The 21,159-nt window shown below is 39.8% G+C and overlaps 1 protein-coding gene across 1 annotated transcript in view; it reads right to left on the minus strand.

The window, feature by feature from the left end:
- NAALAD2 (N-acetylated alpha-linked acidic dipeptidase 2) overlaps window positions 1-12,371 on the minus strand; it is a gene marked incomplete at both ends in the record, with an annotated part of 30,492 nt that extends 18,121 nt beyond the window's left edge. Inside the window, 9 exons of the mRNA XM_080613601.1 lie at window positions 355-440; window positions 2,763-2,861; window positions 3,151-3,244; window positions 4,308-4,494; window positions 5,142-5,267; window positions 6,148-6,249; window positions 7,750-7,936; window positions 10,679-10,790; window positions 12,287-12,371. Coding sequence (XP_080469727.1) covers window positions 355-440; window positions 2,763-2,861; window positions 3,151-3,244; window positions 4,308-4,494; window positions 5,142-5,267; window positions 6,148-6,249; window positions 7,750-7,936; window positions 10,679-10,790; window positions 12,287-12,371 — 1,078 coding nt within the window. The remainder of the gene's footprint in view (window positions 1-354; window positions 441-2,762; window positions 2,862-3,150; window positions 3,245-4,307; window positions 4,495-5,141; window positions 5,268-6,147; window positions 6,250-7,749; window positions 7,937-10,678; window positions 10,791-12,286) is intronic.
- Between the last annotated feature and the right edge of the window lie 8,788 nt (window positions 12,372-21,159).

The raw sequence follows: 21,159 nt of genomic DNA on the forward strand, positions 1-21,159 counted from the left end.
GTATCAACAATTATGTTGAGGTTCCAAATCATCAATAGTTTTCTGTACTTTGCACTGTGTTAATTTTTGTAAAGGCAAAATGTATGACTACTGCAATGGGAAACCTAACGTAAAATGACAGGCAGTATAAAAAAATTCGCTGATATCTATCATTCTAGCATTCCCATTCAAATACATTCCCAGGAATGCCAATAAAAAACAGTGTGATGGGAGGGACAGGACAACTCTTAAAAGGTTTTCAGATTCCATATTATCTGTCTATCTAAAACACTTGAAGTTTCTTGCAACATGAGAACGACTTCACCTAACACAACGTAAAGAAGCAGCTAAAATCACCAAGCACCCAATACTCACCTGGCTCCACAGCTCCTCTGAGGATGCCAATGACGTTGTAAATCCGTGTTATTTTATTGTTTGTATGAACATGCATCCTGACTTTTCTGAAATGAAAAGCAGTATGGAACAACCATTTCTGACTGAGAAGGCAATAAAAAGTCAACATTAATAATGTGTAAGCCAGAAACCTTCTGCTTCTGTTTTGCTTTGCGTGTTTAGCACTAATCTAACCTGTCGTGCTGAATCAGTGCCCCATTTTTCACATCAGGTTAACCTGCTGACAGAAAGATGCCTTAGAAACTAACCTATGAAGTGGGCCAATCTATAAACTTTCGAATATTTACAGCATTCACTGAATTGTAATTTAGAGAAGTCAATTGATAATTGTGTATTAGAGGAGTAAACTGAAAAGCATATACAGTGATTAAAAATACATATACTTTTTTACTAAAACTATAATTGTGGATATATATTTTTTATAAAGAATACACTTTGGTTTTCTAGCACAATTCTGTGTAATAAGATAGAACCCTGAAAGAAGGTCATTGGAAACATTCATCCAGAAATGAGCTAAAATGTCTGTTTAGGACAGCAGATCTAAGTGAAAATTGTCAATCCTCCATCCCTTTGCCCCAGTAAAATCCACTTGTGAAACTTTATAAAAAGGAAGGAAATTCAGTTATAAGGAGACCTAACAAATAATGGTACTAGTATTCAGCCCCTCTTAACCTGTATTAGAAACAAAGCATCGAACAATGCTTGTTTTGTGTCTGGCAAACCCCCAAGAGTTTAAAATTTGAAGTTATCTTTTCAACAGCAAATCTGCATAGCTGTCAAAATCAAACCCTACTTCAGGACAGCTACTGGATCTTTGCCCAGAAAATAACTGACACCAGTGCCTTGAGCATGCATATACTTGCACACTTCCCATGTGCAACTGACTTTCTGCCTAGGCTCAAAAGGTTCATTTTGTGATGGAGATACTCTGATAAAGAAACGTATGTAGGATTAGCACATATTTATAAAAACTGTTACCCTATCAAGTTAAAGATGTTAAAAAGAACATTCAAAAATATTTCCCATGTGTATGTTTTGTGGATGAATCATATTGTTTCTTTCTTCATTGTTGCTCTTCAAGCTATTCCAAACAGCACTTTAATTAAGTCTAGTAAGCTTTCTTACGCATTCTTATTTATTTATTCCTACTTTATCCCTTTTAGTGTTAAAGCAGAGCGTAAAAGAATAATGATCAATGAAGTCTTTATAAAATCATATATTCAGGCATAGTCTTGTTTTGCAGGAGGTGCAGTAATATGATACACTATATTTACACACTGTTCATTGTAGTCCACTATGTCTCCTCATAACTCCTCACAGAATATTATCTCATATAAATTAGAAGTATTTTCATGTGAAAAATTAATAGAAAAGTCAAAGCCAGGTTGGGAGGGTCTTTGAGCAACCTGGTCTAGCAGAAGGTGTCCCTGCCCATGGCAGAGGGGATGGAACTGGATAATCTTTAAGGCCCCTTCCATCCCAGACCATTCTGTGATTCTATGAAAAGTGATCTTCAGCTTTATCTATTACATCTTATCAGTTATAAACAAGGAAGAATGTTATGACAGTCTCTGGCAGTCAGTCAAATCTTCCTTCACTAAATGCAATTGTTAAGTAGTTTGGTGCAGTAGGAAGTGACTCCATTAGTACCGGAGACCTGGACAGCTCCATTTCTCTGTTAAAGCTGAAAAAATGTAAACTGCAAACATTCTATCGCTGGTCAAATGCCAGTTCCTCCCAAACGAAATAGACATATGTACTTTGGGCTCTTCTGTCCTGTTATTGTTCAGGTCTGTCAGTCACGGGGCCCACCAGCTTTAGGCAACAGTTGATGGACTCCCAAATCATTGTCACGCTTCACAACTCAAAGTTCACAGAAATCCTGGGTGACTTCCAGTGGACAAGGGAACATACGTAGATTATTGAATTGTCAGTCCTTCCCTGTTGGACTGGTACAAGCTGGCTGTCCTACTGTCACCTTGGGCACCAGAATCAGAAAAGGAAACTCAAAGTAAGGAGGATGTTTTGGGTTAATACAACAGTATTGAAAATGTTTACTTATTGCCATATAGCCATTTCGAACAGGACCAGTGAAACAATGTGTGAGCCTTTAAAGTAAGGATTAAAGTTGGAAAGACTGGGTTGGACCTATACACTCTGAATGTCTTTATCCATTGACACTGGGGACACTGAGCAAAACCATAGTTTTGATAACTTCTTTTCAAATGCTAATAATCATCACCAAATCTTGCACACTCAGAAAGAAATAAATTTCTCCAGAATATCTCTAGATGCATTGTTTCACAGTCTTTTTCTCATTGAGATTTCTCTTGCAATACTTTATAAATAAGGCAAGTGTTAAGTCAGACCTTGTAGAGGAGTTGCCTGCAAATCCTGGACCTATGTTATAAGGCACATTGAGACTTCCTTTCCAGCTGCTGTCGGGAGCTGCAGGTCCTCCCATTGCACTGTAAAGTGAAAAACAAGAGAAATATAGTTGACCAGGAGGCTAAAACCTTAAATTTCCTTAATGATTACTGCACCTAAACCAAGGTATGTTTATAAAATTGCTAAAAACATTATGCCAGAAACAGATTACTCTGAATTTCCCACATTCTCTGAAGCACACAGTACTACAAAAGAACATGAAATACAAGTAACAGCACAGATTGTACTGTCGTAGTATTAAAAAAGAAAATAAACTGCTGTCCACTTGTGAATACTGACTTCTAGTGAGGAGGACTGAGGTATACTCACCGTAATAATACTTCTGCATCGTGATATCCAATGGGATGAACTGGGATTTTGGGGATCCCTACACCTTCATTAACTTCATACCTGAAAGTGTACTCTGAGAAACCAGAACACAATGTTAAGGTTACAGTGTTCTTAGCAACTTTCACCATACTGGAAATACTTTTGAATAGTGCAGCCACACAGTAGCCACAAGCATACATCAATTTTTTTTCTTTTATTTCCTATATAATTGCTTAGATATTGCCTCTAGGAAACGAAAATGCAATGACAAGACCACAAAACCAATAGGCCATCTGCACAACTGTGTAACAGAAATCCCACATTTCATGCAAGGTTAGATTTGCTGTCTATCTGTATTATTACATATTATTAGAGGAGGGCCAGGAGGATGATCAGGGGACTGGAGCACCTCCTGTATGAAGATAGGCTGAGAAAGTTGGGGCTGTTCAGCCTGAAGAAGAGAAGGCTGCGTGGAGACCTCAGAGCAGCCTTCCAGTATCTGAAGGAGGCCTACAAGGATGCTGGGGAGGGACTCTTTGTCAGGGACTGTAGTGATAGACAAGGGGGTAGTGGGTTTAAACAATGGTCACAGAAGCCAGTGAGCTTTCCAGAAGCACCCCTGTATTCCCATCCCATCAGCAGGAAGGACTGGCGGGCATCTTACTTCAGCCTGAATTCAGGATGTCTGAAAAGACAAAAGAAGCACATGGTGCCTAGACTTGAAAGACTCCAGGCTACTGTTATTTTTACCACAGAAATTTTACTCCCTGTAAAGAAGATTTCAAACTGTTTTCCTGCTTGGAATTTAGGATCAGCAAGGAAATATACTTCCAAGCAAAGCTATTAGTCTTCTTTGATGGTAGACTCTAATAACGTTTAAATGAATCCTCTTGAGAAACACAGATATTTAAAAACGGCTATAAATTCTCAGCCATTTTCTGTTACTTCAGTCTATAAACCTACATGTCCTGCTTTTCTACAAGTTACAAGCCTTGGATAATACAAAGAGATTTTCTTTAAAGCTTGCTTTTCCTGCCTAACTCAAAAGCAACCGGTTGAAATTACATGGTTATGAAAATAGCTGAATTTCTTGTGCCACAATAACTTTCAGCACCAGTTTATAAAGTGAGGGCCCAGGGTACAGATCTTTCACTCACCTTTTGCAGGATAACCTGGTGTTAAAGGGTCTCCAGCTCCATTCAGGTTTAACACATTCCCACGCTGGGCTCCTCCACCTGGAAGGTTCCAGCCATCTGGATAAGCATCTACTCCTGGGGCACAGTAGTCAGCAGGGTCTGAATAAAGTATGATCCCTTGGGCTCCTGCTAATATGGCATTTTTAACCTGTGAAATTATTTGCTTTTAATGCAGTAATAAATCTGAATGTGCCAATTTATTCCCATGGGGACGTAGCTTTACGAGTTGTATATGTGGAAGAGTGAAAATGAGCACAGACCCATCAGAAGAACAAAACACACTGAAACACAGTATTTCATTAGTTGTGTCACATCTTTAGTCACAGCTCCAGGCTATGAAATTAAGCACAGGACACAAACTGAGGCACAAAACCTGACCACTATTCCCACTGTCAGCAGTTGTGTCAGAGGTGTCGTCTGAAGTTGGAAGAATTAGTTACTTAATCTCTGTGTGTCTGACTCCTTGACAAACACTTACTTCTTCAAAATACTGCAGTTCTATGGATGAAAAGTATTCAAAGCCTTGGCTCTGTACACTACTTTACTTACCTAGCTCCCTAAACTAATCTCTTGCAAGAACTGCTTAAGGAGTTTGCAGTCATCTCAGTCACAGGAGATTAATACATTCAGCTGCTTTTATTGTGTTGGAAGTTATTCTTAGAATGCAGTCATGATGGATGCATTGCAGGCTTCCTTCTGCTCCTGTGTTCTAACTTAGAGCTCTCATTAACTCCCACCAGCTCTACCATGAGCAGTGTCTGACCCACAGAGGGAAAAATAAAGCACAACCCTTACTTTGTTCCCCCTGAAGATCTTCCCATATCTGGCAATGACAATCTTTCCTGTACAGTTAATTCCCATTTCACGCTCCAGCTTAAAAAAGTCTTCAGTACGACCATAATTCACATACATCAGATCTGCCTGCACAGAAAAGAAAAGCAGTTGCATGGCAACTGGTCATTCAACAGACAAAATAACTGTTTTCAGGAATACACGCTTTTATTCACTAGGTATCATATAGTGGGTTTTGGTGGCTTTTTTGCATTTCTACAAATGAGATCTAATGCCCATAAAAACAATGGCAAAAGATACCTGTAATCTATAGGAAGCCTTGGCTCAAACTCCTCACTTTTCTGTATTAACCTGCACTTCACAGCAGCTCTATAAACTGAAGCTGGAAACTAAAACCAATGTACTTTGCTAAACTGACAAACTTTTGCCCTGTGAAAAAATAGTGGCATTCTTTGCATACACAAACTCTATTATATAATTTCTATATAATTTCATTCATTTATGAATGAAATTATATAGAAATGAATGAAATTATATAGAAACACTAATATATAATTTCTTTCATTTATGCAATGTTGTCCCTGACAGGTTCCTCAATAATCAATTGTCTGATTAAGTGACGGACTTTTGTAGCCTTTGAAGACATTCATTTAATCCAAAGTATCTTCCAAAAGGATTTATATGTTGCTATTTCTATGCAAGACTTGCCCAAGTCCTCTCCGTATCATTGAGTAATGTGGAGTGATCTGAGATGTATCCAACATTTTCTATAAAGTTAAAAGCTTTTCACCTTTGTGATTCAGTTCTAGCAATTTGAGAAAGCTTTTTTTAGTAATAGGATACTTCTAACCTTAGCACAATATGTGCCCTAGCTGTCCTGAAGTGTTCTCTTATACTAGTGGCTAATTAAAACTCTTACGACAAACATCTTGAGAAGTTAGAGCCATCTATCCGAGCATTTCACAAAATACTTCAGCTGATAACACTCTTACATAGTTTTTTTTCTTACCTCTGGCACTCCTTGTGCTGAAAAAGCATTATATGGTGGTAGTATATCTGTAACATTTTCATATCCATGTGGAGGTGGTTCAAACAATGATGTATTGAAAATCTATCAATAAAGAATGGAAGTTTTTGGTCAAACACTCTACCTCCAGGCACAAGTTTTTACTCTAAGCTTGGTGATTGCAAGTGGCATGCTAGTTTCCATAAATTGCTCACAAAAAATACAATTCCAACTAGCACACATAAGTTCAAACATAAAACCAGGTAGGGATACATAACTGAATTTTTATAACAGAATGCAAATATGAATACAGGGGGACAGATCACTTGGCACTATTGAGCGGGGGGATAGATGCTCATCAGTCACTGCCTGAACCTAAGCAAAGAGGCAGCTGAAAATTGCCAAGAGGTGGTAACAGGAAAATGTCACTTAGTTCATCCATGCCTTCACGGTATTTTTGTGATTACTCTCATCATTATTACTCCTCTTCAATAGTTATGCTTCTGTTAAACGTGCTGCCTTTTCTTACTATTTATTGTAACCCTCCTTGCTGCCTCAAGTTTCATGTCCATTCTTTGTCACCTTGTGCAATTATAGCTGAGAGACTGTTATTCTGGAAGAACTTCTCTATACTTTCACCCTTTAAATTCACATCACACCCAAGAGTGACCATTCCTTAGTTACAGCCAGGGCTCTTCATCCCTACCTATGTGCCATGATGCTTCTGTAGCAGTCCCATCTCCTCTCCTTGTTCAGGATTCTTGTCAGATTTTACATCTGCTTTATTCCCTTGTGTGTACAAAATGGAGAAGGTAACCATAGGATGGACTGTTTGTTATTGCTTCCAACATGAACTTAGGAGATACCTTAGGAAGCTGGAAGGATCAGGTTCAGAGCAAATGGAACAAGGCAGTACTTCATACAATGAATAGCACCTTTATAATATTGTACTAAAACGTATATTTTGTAATAAATAAAAAGTAATATAAAAATATAAATGAAAAAAAAAGTATTTTGTGTATAAAATGTAATATTCCTTACCTTAGTATGCAGTGGAAGCAAGAATTGCTCAAGCAGGGTTTGGATACGTACTTGGAAGAGAGGTCTAACAAGGGACACTAACTGGTTAAACACTTGGAAAACAGGTCTATTGAGGATTTGTAAAGAGACTAATTGCATCAGGCTCAGAGAACCCCTGAGCAGAAACAGCCTGACGCTGGAAGAATTGCATGCCTTAAATGCATTTTCTTGTTCTTAAACTTGACTATGCATCCATGTAAGTCTGTGTATAGAAACAGGATATTGGCTTAGATGTATCCTTATGCTGAACCAGTGTGGCCATTTTCACACCTTATGGTGCTAATTGCAGTCTTGCCACACGTCCACTCTCTAACTTCAGCACTGAGACTTCAGCCACTCTGCTGTCCCTGCTGCACAATCTGGGAAACCATTTCTAAATATGAGTTTCCTTTGCACTGGATTTTTTATCATATTATATCATTATTATATTATAAAGCACATGCTGGAATGAATACCTGGGAGAACAGGACACTGTTTCTTTAAAGAAGTCTTACATAAATACAGTTAAATAATTAAAAAGATCACCTCATTCCCTTGATCATCAACTACTGAGATGTAGTTTGGCTGCTTCTCATTTGGGTATGAAAGAAGCACATCATAATGAACGAGTTCTGCTGAATCCAGGCCAAATTCCTTCCACTGGCCTTGAATTTGTTTGGCAAGAAGAAGATTCTGTTCAGTTCCTGCGAGGTGAGGCAGCTTGGTAAAGGAGCTAGAATAAAACAGAGAAATACTAGTAAGCAGCAAATGCAAAGAGGCACAATAGTGAACTGGGATCACCATGCATAAAGCTTATCTTCAAGCCACATGAATGGACAGTTAAGGTCTCCTAATTGAAGTCTGAGCTGTATAACATGATTGTTTATCAGAGTCTGCATTAAGATCAGCACAAAATGTAATCAGAGCATAGGTTTACCCCTGAGGCCTGCAGGTAAGTCAGATGAACCCTTCTCTGCATAACAGAAATAACCACATTCACGCAAGCATTGAAAATCAGTGTCAAGGACAGTCAGCAAAAGAATATGGACAGTATGCAAGGAGCAGAAAAAGATACAGGAAAGCTAAATATTCAGAAAGGAACCTTCCAAATAAGTCTGGAATCTGATAACAGCTTTGTACGTTCTGGCGTAACATGCACTAATAAGTTTAACTTGAAAATTATTATGTCAAATTACCTCCACAGATTTGTTCTTTTTTTTGTTTCAATCAAAAGCCTAATTAATAAAAGCTTTCTCAACAACATTTACATTCAGATCAGCTATAATACATAATGGTGACAAATAGTCAGAAACAATACTCAGCGCCTCTGGCCTGCCCTACAGAAATCTGTCTACAATCTATTTCACTCCCTGAACACGAGTTGTGATGAACACTGATCAGTCAGCCAGGTACTAAGCACCAGCCTTGAATTTCCATCAGGCTACTTTTTAATGGGTGCTCCAGGGATGTCAGCTATCATTAATTACCTTTACTTAGTGGTACCAAATACCATGATTAGTACCACCTCAACCTATCTATTTTCAGCCTATGTAGCAGCTTGTCCTTCAATTTGCCCTTCCTCAGCTTCCAAATGAGAACATTGCAAGAGACAATGTCCAAAGCCTTGCTCCAGTTAAGGATGCCACAGCCACTGCAAGGTCTCTGCTCATCTATATAGCCAGACATTTCCTTACAGATGATTATGCTGATCACATAAACAAATAGCAAGTAAGTGCTGACTGTTCCTAACTATCCTTGTGTCCTTCATGCATCGGAAACAGATTCCAGAAGATGTTTGGTCACCCCTCCAGGGACTGAAAAGAAGCTGAGCAGCCAACAGTCCCCCCAGGTTGTCTTTCTTGCCTTGCTTAAAGAGGAGCATGACATGAGCCTTTCTCAGCTACCAGGGATCTCTTTAATGACCAGAACCTCTCACAGACAGGAGTCTTGGACCAGACACCCAGGTCTTTTAACCCCATCCCCTGCATTTGAGTGCATCTAAATTCCCTAAGCAGATCACAACCTTCTGCTCTGCTGTTGTCTTTCCCTCTCTTTAATCTCTGCAGATATGTCCTTGCCAAAGCTCATTGCTTGCCTACTTCTTGCACTTCAATTCACTAGAGTATTTTAAGTACCTTTTAATTCCTGAAGTACTCTAGTTTAAATACTACATATGCATCAGGAAAAATACACTGACCACCACATGATCCCTTTCCATTTTTCACTTTCAAACAGTTTCATCCTTTCCCAAGCTGTGATTCAATGCTAACATCAATGCGTCTAATTTTCTGAGACTCATAATTTGTTTTCCTTACTTGATAAAAGAAGATTTGGTAGCCTGAAAAACTAAGCGTATGGATCAAAATTCTTCAAATTCATTTATTTTAGCTTTTAACAAACTTTTTTGATAATGTGTTAATATATTTTTTCTGCAATTCCTGCTTTATATTTCAATTTAGGATAAACCCCCCAGAATATGAAGCATTTGGCCCAGTGTCAAAGCAAGCAGAAAAAACAGATAGCATTAATACCCTATGGCCAAGAAACTTCAGCATAATTGCAGAGCTATTTCATGCTGTCATCAATCTCTACGTCGCCTAGACTGTCACTGAAACATAATTCTCCAACCTACTGAGAGCAACAAATACAAAATAAGATAAGGCCTATAGACTTGAAAAGTTAATTGCTGTTAGAAATTAAACCTTCTGGGTTTAGAATAAATGCACATCAATCAAATTTGTCAGTAATTCTTTGATGTTTATGATGCAGCTGGTGACCTACATGCTGAATACCAATATATTACTCACCAGAGATTGTATTTGTTTACTTTATGTGTGTTTTTCCCTCTGTAGAAAATAGGGTATACTGGATCTTGAGCACCCAATTACAGCACATCATCCAATATGGACACACTAAAGGAATTAGTAGTTGTATGCATACCTGCAACTCAGCTCCATGCAAACTTTGAAGCAATTTTTATGCTTAATTTTTAATATAGTCATTTTCTACTTAGACTTAGCTGCTCAAACTCAAGAGTTAGGGTGATCCTGGACAGATTATCAATCAAATGTATTAATAGAAAACAGTGTACCCCAAATACAGTAAAATCATCTCAGTCTGAGAGAAAGCAATTATCTAATGTTAAAGCTTCAGACACTTGTGAGGAAAAACCAGACATGTACTGCATTAAATCAAGACTATGGAAAACCAGTAAAAACGAAGGATAAGCACTGGCAGTTGTGCAGCTCGAGGAGAGCACAGTGAACAGTACAACCACTCCAAAAAGGTACCTTCAAAAATGAGGGGAGCAAAAGGGTTGTAAGTCTCTCTCTTCTCCTTTCCCCAGACATTCTGTACAAACCAAACACTTCCAAAGCACTCTGCTTTCAGAGGCTCTTCCTTGGAGCTGATGCTATCACTTTCTGGCTTTTGTGACTGCTAAAGTTATTCAAAACCCAAGGCACACAGGGCTTACCGAAGGAATTGCTTGATGTTTTCTACTTTCATTTCAGCCACAAGCTTCTTTCTCATGTTTTGATGGACATCTGAAGAGTGGGGGCTTTTTTCTGTCGGTTTTGTGAACCATCCTGAAACACATTTGAAAAGCTTCCTGCTTAGCAAGAACCCACAGCCCTCATGTAATTGAGTCCATGTGCTACCTGAAGTACTGAACAGTCTCCGTAAAGCCATGAGGATGCACAGGGCTTAGAGCACCCTCTGCCAGTGTTTGCTGGCTCAAACAGAGAAGTGAAGCAGAAAAGTAAAATATACTTCATTGATTGAATTGCAAGAACAGTGACATAATTAAAAGAGCTCACCCTACATCTCTGGTAAATGCAGTCCCCTTTTTAAGGCAGATTAATCTGTCATTAATTTTAAGCTATATAAATTCCTAGTTAACGGTTTGTAGTGTGAGGATTGAACTCCTGATGCTCAGAATGAAATTCCCATCTTTAAATATATACATATGTATAAAAATATGTGTATACGCATATTTAAAGTGAAGGTCTAGGACTCAACAGCCATCTGATAGCATCATATCAGTTACAGATTTGGGGAAAGGTGGGGTTAGTCTATTTAATTATTAGAGGAATAAAGTTAACTGTGACACAGGTCAGTTTTGAGAAGTTAAAGATTTTTCAGTAGCCATAAATCTTACAGGAGACAGTATCTCAACTTATTAATTTGTCCTTTAAAAAAACCCAACAAATGCTTTTATTATTATAGCTAGAAAATCCCAAACTGGAAAAATCATCATAATAAAGCCAAGTGTGCACAACAGGTATTACCTGTTAGACTTAAATGCAATTGCAGCAACACTCTGAACATAGCAGTGATACTGAATCAGACCAAAGGTCCATCTTGCCCAGTATCCTGTTCTGGAGCACGGGTATAAGATGATGTTCAGGGAAATGCATAGGAATAGCACAAGCACCAGAAATTTGCAGCTCAGGGACCTCCTAAATCAAACTAATGTCTTTTATACTTATTAGACCTTATGGATTTTTGTTTCGTGCTTTAGCCTTAGGTGTGTGCTACAACACAAGTTTAAAAAGGACAGATGCAGACTTAATATCAGATGCTGCAAGTGACTGCAGAAAAGAGTCTAATGTGCTAGTAAAGTTCATTGTACACGATGACAGCTTCAGCAGCTCTGCTCTTGGCTGTCAGTCAAAACTCCTCCTCCTCTATTGCTAAAATAGCAACTGAATAAGAGCATTTAAATAGATCTTCAGTAGAAAAACAGGAAATACAAATTTAAAAAGAAAACCCTGGAAGTTTTCTATCACACAAGCCTCAAATTCTTCCATCAATCTCCTTTTTGAACGTCTGACTGCCCATTACGGGAAGCTGTCAGTTCACCAGGGTTTGTCTTGGGCTGAAGCACACAGCCAGTATATTCCTCGCTCCCTAAAGACCAAACTGCTCGAGAGAATAACCTCTTAGAAAACAGTGTGATGAGTATTTTACAACATCCCTAACAAGCAGTAAAAGCTCCCTGATGGGGAGTTAATCACGTTGCATGTAAGAATCTGTTAGAGGGCAATGGCTGCGGACTGAGACCCTGTGTCTCTGTACTCACCTGCAAGAAAGCCCAGCAAGAAACAGCCCAGCAGCCCGGGGCAGCCGAGCCATGTGCATAGGGTCCACGCCTTGCTTCTGGGCATATGGGCTCCGAGTGGACGGCTGCTTTGCAGGCTGAGAAGACGGCAGGCAAGCAGCAGCCTTCCTCCTCCTCCTTTTCCTCCTCCTCTTCCCGCCCCTAGCCCCAAGGCTGCCCCTGGCTTCTGTGTTTCTCAGCTCTCGTTCTGCCTAACTTGCCTTAATCATTGAATGGTGTTATGGTGTTTCTGAGTGCAAGAAACACTTGAGTTTCTTACTCTTGCCCCACAAGACAGCTTGTGTATCTCTGATAGGCATCTAGACTGTGCAGCAAGCGATGCAAAAGTACTATTTTAAAGGCTAATGCCTATTATCAAGATTTTCTGGTTTTGAAAGTTCCTGTTGTAGGCTTAATGACAATCAGTATTTGTTCCAGTGAAAGCAGCCAGGAAATTAAATGGAGGAATGGAAAACTTCTTTTCTCTTTACCAAGGCAAGCACTGAATTGCTCCCCTTTGTAATCCATGGTTACATTAATCCTTGGCAAATCATGAATACATAGAGCAGCTCAGAATACAATTTGGATTAGGCAATGAGGACACTTTCAGACATATTCAATTTACAGCTGGGAAAAGTTGCAAAATTTTATCCTGTATTCTCTAGCCTTTTATGCTTTGTATTACAAGGTTCTTAGGATCATGTTTTCCTAGTCTAATTCAGCTAAATCTATCAGTATCTCATAGTGAAGGACACAACTGCAACCCAAGGAAGAGTCAAGATATTTCCATAGATTCATAGAATCATTGTACTTTGTACAAGTTTAGCTCAGCCCCGCACATCACTCCCTGCTGGTGTTCTAATTACTTCGGCAAGGGCTTTTCAGAGACTAGTGAAGAATTACACCACTTGGGTGTTCGGCACCAGTCACAGCCACAGGCTGGATGTCCACGTTCAGATGATAAACACGTCCAGTTTCTGTCATTTCCCGACTGCTCATAAGCTATCACAAATTCTGAACAGCAAGGACTTTTCACACCAATATCTCACTTGACATCTACAAACCAGATGGAATTCCACCTACAGAACTTATAAAGAATGAGTGTATTGATGTATTATTAACATTTATATAGCACTACAGGTGTAGGACTGGCATATAATAGACCGTAAAGTGACAGGGCTTTTGGAGATTACTATCTAAATTAGACCTCACATGATGATAACATCAGTGGAGGAAGAAGGTAAGAATAGCAACAGTGAGAAAGTATGAAATAGATTTATTTCTATGCCTGTGGTTTTTTAAAGTGATAAGGGCATCTGCAATGCTGAGGTTGATCAACAGCAGCAACCAAGAGGCTTCTACCACTTAAAATACAGTCCTAGTACTGCCAGTTATTAGTTCTGGCATGTTATTACATTCTGTGGATGGACCATTGGTGGAGTATATTATATTCCATTTAAACGGAAGTATAACACACAGTATGCTTTGAATCACACGCACTCCACAACAGGACAGAGGCAGGAAATAAGATGAAAAAGCTCATGGGTTGAGGTAAAGGCAGGGACATCACTTGCCAACCACCATCATAGGTAAACCAGACTCTAATTAGGGGAAAATAATTTATTACAAATTAAAACAGACTTGGGTAGCGAGAAACAAAGACAAAAATTAAAACATCTTCTCCCACACCTCACTCTTTTTTTCCAGTTTAACTTGACTCCTGACTTCTCTGCCATAGAGCTGCAATATACAGGAGAGCTCCTATGATCAGGACAGACACTGTAGGATATCTAAAATGCTCTAAGCACCTAACTTTAAACACTTGAATTATTCTGTAGAGAGTGTTCAGTTCCTAACAGATGAATACCCAGTGCCATTTGTGAGCTTGTGGAGTGCCCAAGACCTCTAGACAAAGCAAACCCACATAGGAAAGCCTTTACACCAGGCCTGCCCTGCTCTGGTGCCAGACCTATTCTTAATTTTGTGCTTTTGGATCCTGTCTTAGGCTGATGACAATAACTACCATTTTTCTAAAGTTTGGAGCTGGCAGCATTGAGTGTGTGAAAAAGAACAGAGATCTGGGGTGCCCTGGACTGATCCATGCATTGATGGTAATGTTGAAGCAGTTTCTTCGTGTTTCCTTCTCACACGCACCAGAGCAAGAGTGGGAGTTTGATATCAATGGCAGAGAAGTCTGCTATTCGGAAGAGCCACAGAGTTAAAACATTTCAATCGGAAAGTGAAGTTCCTGTAAAAAAACCCGTTATTCTGACTAGGTTGAGGTGCTCAAGTTATTGGCTGATCTGGGATGATCTTCGGGGCTTATAAACAAGTGAATTATTCACTGGGAAAGAAAATTACAGTCTTCAGAAACCAGTTCTGCAGACTCATCCTGTCATATTCAAGTCCATGCTTTTCATCAAGCATATAAAAGTAATGAACTTCACGTATGTATTGCTTGATCAGATTACCTAACAACTCTGCCACTGTTTTAAAGCAAGTTGGTCTCCTTCTCACAAATGGCTGTAGTCCCACTCCAGTGTTGAATAAAGCGACATTATGAAGCCTTGTGTTTTCATAAATTGGAATTCCTGTATTCTTTCCAGCCCTAAATTCTTGAAACATTTATTCTTCTCTCTTGGCTTAATAAGGGACTATTTAGTGTTTCTTCCATAGACGTGTTGAAGTGAGTCCAGAAGAGGCCATAAAGACAATTAGAGGGCTGGAGCACCTCTCCTATGAAGACAGGCTGAGAGCTGGTCTTGTTCAGCTGGAGAAGAGGAAGAGCAAGAGGAAAAGGAAGAGGAAAAAGAGGTCTCTGGGGAGACCTTAGGGCAGCTTTCAGTACCTAAAGGGGTAGACTTTTTAGTAGGCCCTGTTGCAATAGGACAAGAGGTAATGGTTTTAAACTAAAAGAGGGGAGATTCAGACTAGATATAAGGTAGAAATTTTTCATAATGAGGGTGGTAAAACACTGGCACAGGTTGCCCATGGAGGTGGTGGATGCTCCATTCCTGAAGACACTCAAGGCCAGGCTGGGCATGGCTCTGAGCAACCAGATCTAGTTGAAGATGTCCCTGCTCAGTGCAGGGGGGGTTTGACTATATGACCTTTGCTGGTGCCTTTCAACCCAAATTATTGTGTTCTATTCTATAAATCAGCTTGCTACTCTCTGGAGGCCAGTGTAAGGAGTGACATTACTACACAAGAATTTTTGTTGGATCATATTTATTTTATACATAAATTTTTAAAATTCCTTGCTGATATGTTCCAAATTATCCTTGAGCTATCTCATTGACATAGTTCTTGGGGAGAAAGGAGAAAAACAGCATATAAAGGCTATATAAATACCATTCACCCAGGCAAAACGTAAGTTTTGACTTGATAACAGTGTTTATAGATGTTGCTTGCTTTCCTCTTGGAAGGGGAAATGTTGCAGCAACCCAGATGCTTCTTACATAATATGGAAGAGAGAAGAGAGCAGCTAGAACTAAGTTTTCCTCAAGAAGAGAAGGAGAATAAATATACCTCCTATAAATATGGTTCCCCTATACCAGCCTCCAAATTCCTAAGTGCCTGGGCTGGAAGATGGGGTCCTCTTTAACATTTGTTTCTTTCCCCTCTCTTTTTGTTTCTGCACCCCCTTTATTTCTGCCCTTCCCTGGTTCTAACACTTCCAATATATGCAGCAAAAGGAATGCTGTATCTATCCTGCATGTTCAAGGATTCCTGGGTCCTGGGACATGGCCACATTACTAAATCACAAAGCCAAAGTTGCAGTATCATGTCTGACTAATGCTCCTTGGAATAACTGGAGCCAGAGACAAATGAGCCTGACACGGTGAGATCTGAAGTACAGCGTGCCTGGAATGCAAATCACATCTGTGAGGAGGTGCAAAAAGCTGCTCCAAGGCAAACCCCATCTCACTCTCAGCAGTTACTGAACATCTCACTTAGCAGCAATGGAGAGAGCTCAGAGCTGTTAAGACAATCAGTCTCTCATAAGATTCATCTGTCTGTGAGCTGCTTCCTGGCCAAATCAAAGCAACACGCATTTGTCACCTTATTGTTTTACATGGAGCTTTTCCTGCTAGAACTGAGATATTACCAGTGAGATACTGCCATGACTGCTTCTCTGATAATAGCTGTGTATTTCATCCAATATTGAAAATGCCCATTTTAGTCTAAGTTTAATCAAAGTTAAGACTTGAGGCTGATGAGAGATAAAACCAATCCTTAGTCACAAAACCTATGCAAAAAACCCCCTGTGTTAAGTCTACTAGGAAAAGGGACTTCTTACCTTAGACCAGGTGACAAAACTGCAAAAAAAGGTCCAAAACACAAACAAACCATACAATACACAGTACTTCTTCTTAATTAATATTACTTAATATTGCTTAATATTAATTAAAATTACTGAATAGTACTTAATAGTGCTTACCATTAAATACACAGTACTTCTTCAAATTAATATCATTTTTAAAGCTAGCAAGAAAACAATTACTGCACAGGCATCATATTGAGCTCAGGAGTGGTAAGAATTGTTTGTGTTGAGAGTGAAAACAAGAGTGAAGTTCAGCTGAAGCTAGCAGAACTTGCAGATATTCTACTTAGATATAACATATATTCTACTTCGATTAAAACCGCCATATGTATATATTTCTATATATATCCCTCATAGACTAGAAAACCTTCAAAAATGGCAAGGATGCATATGCTCAATGCAAAACTAGCATGCATTTCTGTGTTGAATGTATAGCTGTGCTATGCAGTCAATTAGCAAAACCAACAACAGTACATAAAAATATATAATATACAAAACAAATGCCAGGGTTTGTAAATTGTAGGTTGTAGCTGCTCATCAGCTGTTCTCCAAAGGTTAATATCTGCTGCAAGAAAGATATGCCACTGTTGTGCTGCTTGACCTACTGTTTGACTATAGGTTGAACTTGTGGCTGGAGAGTTCAGAGGGGTCTGGTTAGCGCGAAAAGCAGCTCTTGCAGGAAAAATGATAACTGGGAATGCTCAACCACAGTTGCAAATCAGTGGTTTCCTTCTGACTCTGCCAGTTGTACAGTCCCTCAGAACTCACGGCCTAGCCAGCTATCTGACTATCAGATTAAAAGGGTAGTATATTTTGATGCTTTGAGTCAGTGTTTCTGTTATCCTGAACTTCAGGAGTCCATGAAAGCCAACCATATCCTGGGCTGCATCAAGAGGAGCGTGACCAGCAGGTCGAAGGAGGTGATCCTGCCCCTCTACTCTGCTCTCGTGAGACCTCACTTGGAGTATTGTGTGCAGTTCTGGTGTCCTCAACATAAAAAGGACATGGAACTGTTGGAACAAGTCCAGAGGAGGGCCACGAGGATGATCAGGGGAGTGGAGCACCTCCTGTATGAAGAGAGGCTGAGAAAGTTGGGGCTGTTCAGCCTGGAGAAGAGAAGGCTGCGTGGAGACCTCAGAGCAGCCTTCCAGTATCTGAAGGGGGCCTACAAGGATGCTGGGGAGGGACTCTTCATCAGGGACTGTAGTGACAGGACAAGGGGTAACGGCTTCAAACTTAAACAGGGGAAGTTTAAATTGGATCTAAGGAAGAAATTCTTTACTGAGAGGGTGGTGAGGCACTGGAATGGGTTGCCCAGGGAGGTTGTGAATGCTCCATCCTTGGCGGTGTTCAAGGCCAGGTTGGATGAGGCCTTGGGTGGCATGGTTTAGTGTGGGGTGTCCCTGCCCATGGCAGGGGGGTTGGAACTAGATGATCTCAAGGTCCTTTCCAACCCGAACTATTCTATGATTCTATGATCAGATTCCAGCTAATAGAAAGTTTACACTGCTGGCAGCTGACAAGTTCAGCTCGCAAACTTTGACCCTTTCTCCTACAGGAGGAATGTACTCAGTGGGACAGAAAGAGTAAAGGGCTGTGCATGGAACATAAACCAAATGATACCTTCCAGCATGCACAAGAAGTTTCTCAAGAAGACAGAGCCAGCCTCTTCAGTGGTGCATGACAGCAGCATGAAAAACAACAATCATAAACTGAAATAACAAAAAGGTTCTGTCCGGATATAAGGAAAAGCTTTTCCATCAGAAGGGCAGTGAAGCACTAGAATATGTTGCAGAGAGGTTATGCGATTTCCATTCTTGGAGATTTTCAAGACTACTCAATAAAGCTCTGTGCAACCTGTTCTGACCTTGCAGCTCACCGTGCTTTGAGAAGGAGTTTAGACTAGAGACCTCCCCAGTTCTCCTCCAACCCTGTGATCCTGTAATTGTGTGATATGCTTCCATTCATTACAATCCCTGCCATGGGGAGCTGCTGTCTGTCAAGTGAAAGAATACAATCTACTCTGACTCCAGCTATGAAAGTTGGCTGCTCTGCTCCACCATGGTATTGCCTACCCAGCAGCACATTTGAAACTGCTCATACAAACCGAGATGAGAACATCTCAAAGATCTTGACTACCAGTGATTACTCTGTGGCAGCTAAACCAGCACTTGAAGTAAGACCTGTATCGACAGCATCTTAATTTAGAAATTATGCCACCAGGTCGCAGAATCATAGAACGGTTTGGGTTGGAAGGGACCTTAAAGCTCATCCAGTTCCAACCCCCTGCCATGGTCAGGGACACCTTCCACTAGAGCAGGTTGCTCAAAGCCCCATCCAACCTGGCCTTGAACACTGACAGGGATGGGGCAGCCATAGCTTCTCTGGGCACCCTGTGCCAGCGCCTCACCACCTCATAGTGAAGAATTTCTTCCTAATATCTAATCTTAAAGATTAAAGCCATTCCTCCTTATCCTATCCCTACAGGCCCTTGTAAAAACCCTCTCTCCAGCTTCCTGTAGCACCCTTTAGGCACTGAAAGCTGCTCTAAAGTCTTCTTGGAGCCTTCTCTTCTCCAGGCTGAACAAGCCCAACTCTCTCAGACTGCCTTCACAGGAGAGATGCTGCAGCCCTTTGAGCATCTGTGTTGTCCTCCTCTGGACTCATCAACAGATGATTCAGCCAAAGTAACATCAACATTGCCGGCTTCACAAAAGCAAGGATTCATTTTAATACAAGCATAGTTTCTACCTTTTCCATGCATGCAAATGTTTGTTTTAATTTCATTTGATTTAGACTCTTATGCATTGGATGGTCACTGTGTGGAGTTCTTTGGCAAATTTTCACAGCATCCAACTTGATATCATATTCCAGGAAGTCCTTTCTTTGAACACTGTTCCTTTTACATTTGCCCTCTAGATTCTTTAATGTAATTGATGAAATTGCAAAGGATGCTCTCAACAATGCCACAATGTCAGCTAGGTTCCTTTCTCTGCTTACTAAATACTTCAAATGCTCTTGTCTTATAATATGTCATCTACTGCCATATATAAATCAATGACTCGGTGAGTTTGTCTGTAATAACTGTAAAAGCCAAATGAGTGTTTCCAAGAACCTGTCTGGAATTAGGATCTCAGTTGTTCCAAACATTAATTACAGAATATTTAGAAAATAAAAGAACTGAAAGTTGATTATAGCAAGTAACTCTGTTAATGGCAATCTCTAGCTGGAAGCATCTGTAGTTACATGCACAACTGGCTCACGTTAGATAAACAATAAACTGTAAGTACAACATAGCTGATTTTAGGTTTTGTTCCTGTTAATAACTGACTTTATTCTTTTACTTAATTCAACAGTCTTTGTTTTCCAGTTGCTGTGGAATAACGTCAAAGCTTGAGGGCCAAAACAGCTAATTTGGTCAATAGCACTTAGCATTTTTTACAGTGGATTTCAGCTTACTGTATAGGTCTAGGAAAAAAAACAAGCAACTTTTTATATTCTACTTCACTGAAGAAGAATTGGTGCACAAATCTTATCTTGACTTCTTGTATAGAAAAGGATTTTGCACTCAGAGCTTGAGTTGGGTAATAGCTATGCTTGTGAGATACCCAGGCGAACCTAACAAAATATAAAGATGTTTAAAAAGTAGTTATTCTTGTATCTGGCTTCTCATTGTCTGCTTTATCTTAGTAAACAGCTTCATAGCATATACCTCCTTGCTCATGTGGCTGCTTCAGACAGTTTTTTTTGAGCTCTAAGAACCAACGGACTGGAAATGTTTCCCACTGCAGTACAAAGTTTGCCAGAACATATTAACAGACAGTGCTTTTAACACATATTATTTGTTTAAACATTGTTATACACTTGCCTGGTAGGAACTAATGTCTTCATTTGCTGGCACATGTCAGTTGGCTTGATGTTGTTCATAAATGTGAAATATGACCCTTGCTTCTTTGTATCATCCTAGTAAATGAGTCATGTGAAATGACATTTCTCAGAGCATATCCAACTACTCTTTCATCTTTTGCTTTATGATTAGAACTCATAATCCTAGTGACACATACAGGAAATGGACAGTTGCACATGCATCCATGCATATATTTTGACATATGGCTTGGACAGCTGACAAGAAATCAAATCAGCAACACAGGCTTTGCCCATTGCTGTCCAGTAATGACACCAGCCACTTCTGCCTGGAATAGTCTCTGAGGAACTGAAGGCCGCAGCAGCTATCTCTAGATTCCATAGAAGACTGACAATAGAAAATGATTTAGGGAGAAGAATGTTCTTATCAGAACTTCTATAGAAGAGAAGATTAAAAGCATCTTGACTAAAAGCATCTTGAAGACTAAAAAGCATCTTTATTTTAAATTTGAAAACTGATCAAGAACTTCAGAATGGGCCACAATGTGTCTAAATGCTAGATGCTGCCACTTCTAACTTAGGGCTTGCAGAACTCGACACTGGTGCTCCTTCCTCACAAAACCAAAGGATTCCAAGGAATATACCTAAAAGTGCAGACAGAGTAAGC

The sequence above is a fragment of the Psittacula echo genome (genome assembly GCF_963264785.1).
Source record: "Psittacula echo genome assembly, chromosome: 3".
Taxonomy (NCBI): domain Eukaryota; kingdom Metazoa; phylum Chordata; class Aves; order Psittaciformes; family Psittacidae; genus Psittacula; species Psittacula echo.